General features: G+C 38.6%; 2 protein-coding genes across 2 annotated transcripts; one reads left to right on the forward strand and one right to left on the reverse strand.

Annotated features, from left to right (window-relative positions):
- Window positions 1-748: 748 nt before the first annotated feature.
- On the reverse strand, window positions 749-1,577 carry LOC127632823 (transcription factor HES-5-like). The gene is made up of 2 exons (XM_052111611.1): window positions 1,508-1,577; window positions 749-1,413 (listed from the first exon to the last, which is right to left on the reverse strand). Exons 1-2 carry the CDS (start codon window positions 1,553-1,555, stop codon window positions 1,126-1,128), a joined length of 336 nt encoding a protein of 111 aa, XP_051967571.1. The 5' UTR covers window positions 1,556-1,577; the 3' UTR covers window positions 749-1,125.
- Window positions 1,578-3,867: 2,290 nt separating this feature from the next.
- LOC127632824 (transcription factor HES-5-like) lies at window positions 3,868-4,954 on the forward strand. The gene is made up of 2 exons (XM_052111612.1): window positions 3,868-3,935; window positions 4,030-4,954. Exons 1-2 carry the CDS (start codon window positions 3,888-3,890, stop codon window positions 4,315-4,317), a joined length of 336 nt encoding a protein of 111 aa, XP_051967572.1. The 5' UTR covers window positions 3,868-3,887; the 3' UTR covers window positions 4,318-4,954.
- The last annotated feature ends 1,297 nt before the right edge of the window (window positions 4,955-6,251 follow it).

The raw sequence follows: 6,251 nt of genomic DNA on the forward strand, positions 1-6,251 counted from the left end.
GGTGATAAGTCTGAACAGAACACGCCCCATCTGCTGGCGAAATCAATGACGTCGACACCACAAACTAACAAGGCAGTATGTCTAACCACAGGTAAAGAGCTGGAGTTCCAACTACACAACTTTGTGATGCTGTATATGAATGTTCGTTGGAACTACACTTTTGGGGAACACCAAATCGTTGAACTATGTTGATAATGACGAATCTTGCGACCATAGTTGGCTAATGATGTTTTGGGAAACAAAACCCTGACTGAGAATAGAAATGTTGTCTACAGTCGTAATTAAATGAATCTTGAGAAATATACTGAATATTTCTAAACTATTGAATCTTTGATTTAATATATTCTCCTCAAGTGTCAATCTTCATACAAATACCAGTACCCACAATGAGGCAGAAACACAAACAACATTAATAATGACAGAAGATGTGAAAGATGTTCATTTGATTGTTTTATTTCGCAGCAGAAATACATTCACTGAACTGCTTTCATCTTTTAAACTTTAATCACCTTCACAGAAGAAATCAAATGATCACATGATCAATTAAAATCACACATCAACATGACACGTTCACAAAGTGTCTCATGGAAAAATAAACCTTCACAGAAGTCTTAATGATGACAAATGAAAAGAGAATAGGAAACAATTAACACTTACAAACCCCTTAAAACAAGGTGTATTTCATTCATGTCTGTTATAGAGCAAAGAAAGAAAATATGAAACGTAAAGTCTCTATTGGCTGATAATATCAGTGGTGGTAAAATTTGAGCCCAATTTGAGCCACTTGAAATAAACAGCACAGAGTTTATAATGAGTCAGATTCTTGCCATGACATGAATATCCGAAATGAAAACATCTCATATCACATTTGATGTGCAAATTGCCTCTGAATCAGCTTTTAGAATAAAACTTCAGTATGTTAGAAACAATGGAAAATCAAGCTTCTTATAAAAGGTAATGTTGTCTAATATAGACATCAGTATATTTTCCCATCTGGAATTCTTTACATGGAGACTTCATAGAAGACTGAATCATCAGAGTACTTTACAGTACAAATATCTTTTCCATAGAGGAACTAGAACAAGAAACAGAATTGTTTTGTCTATGATCAGTTCATGTAGGGCTCTAACAAGGCCTCCAGACGGCGCTCTTGTTGACATTCATCTCTTTACTGAAGGTGTTCTGGTCTGAGGAGTTCAGCTGAGGCAGGACACTTTTCCTCCTGTTCTGCTCACATGATGTCTGCAGGTTCTGCAAGTGTCTTCTCTGTGTCTTCATCTCCAGGATATCTGGATATTCCAGCTGGGAATCAGGCTGCTGCTTGAGGAACTCTGGAGCCAGAAGACACTTGAGCTGCTCAATGCTGCTGTTGATACGTTCTCTGCGCATCTTCTCCACTGTCGGCTTTCTCATCTGAAAACAACAACAAAACACGTTGAGTGAACTTGCCTTCAGAAAGATGAGACATGAAAGCTGCTGCAGTAATGTTGCTGTAATGTGAATGTACCTTGTTGTTGAGAGGGAGATGCTCCTTTGAGATGATTGTAGGTGTCATGTCTGTATCTCTGTGCTGTACATCTCTCTGTGCCGAGTGAGTCTGATTTGTACTGGCTGCAGCTCCTCTATTTATACTCCCAAATCTCCATATGAATGTGTGAGGATTGAGCTTGTTGGAGTTTCTCACAGTTTGTAGCCAATGGAAGATCTCCATCAGACAACGAGGAATGTGGGGCCGCCACATGCTCAATGATCCTCTATCAGGGGCCCGAACACACACAGCTGCTGGAGTCACAGAGACACACACTTTCACACACTTCTGCATGCATCACATTAAATCACTCACACTATAGAAGTGTGTCGGTTCTCACAGGACTAAATCATACATGCTGTGTGTTTACTCACAGGAGAAACTCTTTGATAAGGCTGGGCTGTTGTAATTCATTTTATTTATTTTTTTCTAAAAATGAAAACCTTTTTTTTTTTTTATCAAACCGAAGTCCCTGATTTAAGGGTGCATGATAATGTACTCAGTATTTATAATTTCCTTTAAATTGAAGTATGTTTAAAATTTTGTTGGACAAAAATGTATTGCAGAGAAGTGGAGATGTTATGGGAAGCATTTGTATAGAAAAACTAAAACAAAATTTATTCAGGCAATTATCATGTGAATTGCCACACTTGTATTGTTGTGTATATGTGTGACTGGTCAGAGTGTGGGAAAACTCCAGAGAACAGAGTCACAGTTCTAGTGTCATTAGCATCCTAAACCCCCAACACAACCTCAATATTTGACAAACACACACTTATGGAAATGAAGATATACCTGATGTTGATAGGTAAACATTGATATGGATGTCTCCTCAAATGAACTATTGCACTATTACACTTTATTTGAATGTATTTGTCACCATTCATCAGGTACTTTTAAATCTATATTACACAGAAACAAATCTTCTGCATCAGGTACTTAAGAGAATAAATTCCCAAACATGTTTAATCAGTCACAATTGTAATGAAATCATAAGCACTGTATTATAAAGTGTTGTGTTTTGCATCAAGTCAGGACATGTTCCTCCAAGTCAGATGTTTCCCTCCAGATGGTTGGTGACGTCAGGTAGAGGACAGAGTCTTCATCCGTCACTAATGCCCCATTCAGGACTCTGGATGTCTTTTGTGCTCCATTGATGTGAACACAGAGACTCAGTGTGGGAAACTCATCTGAGATCTCGACACTGAAATAAACACACACAACACACATCTGGAGTCTGAGATAATAGAGACAAAGACCTCTGAATTACAGTACCCATCCATCCATCCATCCATCCATCCATCCATCCATCCATCCATCCATCTATCTATCTATCTATCTATCTATCTATCTATCTATCTATCTATCTATCTATCTATCTATCTATCTATCTATCCATCCATCCATCCATCCATCCATCCATCCATCCATCCATCCATCCATCCATCCATCCATCCATCCATCCATCCATCTATCTATCTATCTATCTATCTATCTATCTATCTATCTATCTATCTATCTATCTATCTATCTGTCTATCTATCTATCTATCTATCTATCCATCCATCTATCTATCCATCCATCCATCTATCTATCGATCCATCTATCTAGCTATCCATCTATCTATCCATCATCCATCCGTCCGTCCGTCCGTCCGTCCGTCCGTCCGTCTGTCTGTCTGTCTGTCTGTCTATCTATCTATCTATCTATCTATCTATCTATCTAGCTATCCATCTATCTATCCATCCATCCATCTATCCATCCATCCATTTATCTATCCATCTATCTATCCATCCATCCATCCATCTATCCATCCATCCATCTATCCATCCTTCCATCTATCTATCTATCTATCTATCTATCTATCTATCTATCTATCTATCTATCTATCCATCCATCCATCCATCCATCCATCCATCCATTCATCTATCCATCTCTCTGTCTGTCTGTCTGTCTGTCAGTCTACTGAATGATGTAAGTCTCAAATGAATGGTCGTTCCACACGTGTGTACAGTTGACTAGCATGTGCTGGTTGAGTGACATTGATGTGAACATCAGGCCGCAGGTCTGTTCTCTCTACAGCGTCAGCACTTTCCCAGATTCACACAGTGACTCCCTCCATCATCTGCTCCCGAGACACTGGCTTTGTGCCCCTGATAGAGGATCATTGAGCATGTGGCGGCCCCACATTCCTCATTGTCTGATGGAGATCTTCCATTGGCTACAAACTGTGAGAAACTCCAACAAGCTCAATCCTCACACATTCATATGGAGATTTGGGAGTATAAATAGAGGAGCTGCAGCCAGTACAAATCAGACTCACTCGGCACAGAGAGATGTACAGCACAGAGATACAGACATGACACCTACAATCATCTCAAAGGAGCATCTCCCTCTCAACAACAAGGTACATTCACATTACAGCAACATTACTGCAGCAGCTTTCATGTCTCATCTTTCTGAAGGCAAGTTCACTCAACGTGTTTTGTTGTTGTTTTCAGATGAGAAAGCCGACAGTGGAGAAGATGCGCAGAGAACGTATCAACAGCAGCATTGAGCAGCTCAAGTGTCTTCTGGCTCCAGAGTTCCTCAAGCAGCAGCCTGATTCCCAGCTGGAATATCCAGATATCCTGGAGATGAAGACACAGAGAAGACACTTGCAGAACCTGCAGACATCATGTGAGCAGAACAGGAGGAAAAGTGTCCTGCCTCAGCTGAACTCCTCAGACCAGAACACCTTCAGTAAAGAGATGAATGTCAACAAGAGCGCCGTCTGGAGGCCTTGTTAGAGCCCTACATGAACTGATCATAGACAAAACAATTCTGTTTCTTGTTCTAGTTCCTCTATGGAAAAGATATTTGTACTGTAAAGTACTCTGATGATTCAGTCTTCTATGAAGTCTCCATGTAAAGAATTCCAGATGGGAAAATATACTGATGTCTATATTAGACAACATTACCTTTTATAAGAAGCTTGATTTTCCATTGTTTCTAACATACTGAAGTTTTATTCTAAAAGCTGATTCAGAGGCAATTTGCACATCAAATGTGATATGAGATGTTTTCATTTCGGATATTCATGTCATGGCAAGAATCTGACTCATTATAAACTCTGTGCTGTTTATTTCAAGTGGCTCAAATTGGGCTCAAATTTTACCACCACTGATATTATCAGCCAATAGAGACTTTGCGTTTCATATTTTCTTTCTTTGCTCTATAACAGACATGAATGAAATACACCTTGTTTTAAGGGGTTTGTAAGTGTTAATTGTTTCCTATTCTCTTTTCATTTGTCATCATTAAGACTTCTGTGAAGGTTTATTTTTCCATGAGACACTTTGTGAACGTGTCATGTTGATGTGTGATTTTAATTGATCATGTGATCATTTGATTTCTTCTGTGAAGGTGATTAAAGTTTAAAAGATGAAAGCAGTTCAGTGAATGTATTTCTGCTGCGAAATCAAACAATCAAATGAACATCTTTCACATCTTCTGTCATTATTAATGTTGTTTGTGTTTCTGCCTCATTGTGGGTACTGGTATTTGTATGAAGATTGACACTTGAGGAGAATATATTAAATCAAAGATTCAATAGTTTAGAAATATTCAGTATATTTCTCAAGATTCATTTAATTACGACTGTAGACAACATTTCTATTCTCAGTCAGGGTTTTGTTTCCCAAAACATCATTAGCCAACTATGGTCGCAAGATTCGTCATTATCAACATAGTTCAACGATTTGGTGTTCCCCAAAAGTGTAGTTCCAACGAACATTCATATACAGCATCACAAAGTTGTGTAGTTGGAACTCCAGCTCTTTACCTGTGGTTAGACATACTGCCTTGTTAGTTTGTGGTGTCGACGTCATTGATTTCGCCGCAGATGGGGCGTGTTCTGTTCAGACTTATCACCCATTGCCCATTTGCTTTCAAAGACTTCACCATCCGCTCTGAGAGCTTTGAACGGCATAAAGATGTGGTGTGCAAATATCACGTATTTTACTTAAGATATTTATGTATATTTTCCAGAGAGAAATTTCACCTATGGCATTATAGTCCTGTATAAAACATAATATGTATGTTAGTGATTTTCATTGATATAAAACGTCATCTGTTCTGTATATATTCAACATATATGCAGTGCTTTGAGTGTAGTCTCAGAAAAGCACTATGTAAGTGTAAAATTAATTAATTCACTTTCATATATGTAAAATATAATTACAGAAATCACAGTGTAATTTTATATAGCCAATTTGCTCAAATAAATGAACAATAATTGTAGAAATATGTACATGGCCATATATCTGTTTCTGTATGGGATGTCTGTGTTATATATCTGGTCTTATATTATAGAAAACAAATGTGTACTTCTTGTTTGCAGTAGTCTTTCAATTAATGTTTGCAGGGGTGAAAACACAGACCAATTTAGGGAATTACACGCGTGATATGAGCGTAAAGCATTCATCTGTGTTCAGCAACTGCTTTCGGGTCCTTGAATAACATATAACATGCCTGTAAAGGCAGCCGTTAGACTTTCTGGTGCCATCCTAGGGTAAGATGGTAACCCCCTAGGGAGTTGGTTCCCTACGCAGACTGCATAGTCTGCTTATAGGGAGCGGTAGTGCTGCTCTTAAGGATCTTGGTCCTTGGTAGCTGGAATATTCTTATGATGTTGTCATCAGATAGAGAGTCAAGCGGGGTGAATGTTGTCCATTTGTAGGCA

This window comes from Xyrauchen texanus, chromosome 39, assembly GCF_025860055.1.
Source record: "Xyrauchen texanus isolate HMW12.3.18 chromosome 39, RBS_HiC_50CHRs, whole genome shotgun sequence".
NCBI classification, from domain to species: Eukaryota; Metazoa; Chordata; class Actinopteri; order Cypriniformes; family Catostomidae; genus Xyrauchen; species Xyrauchen texanus.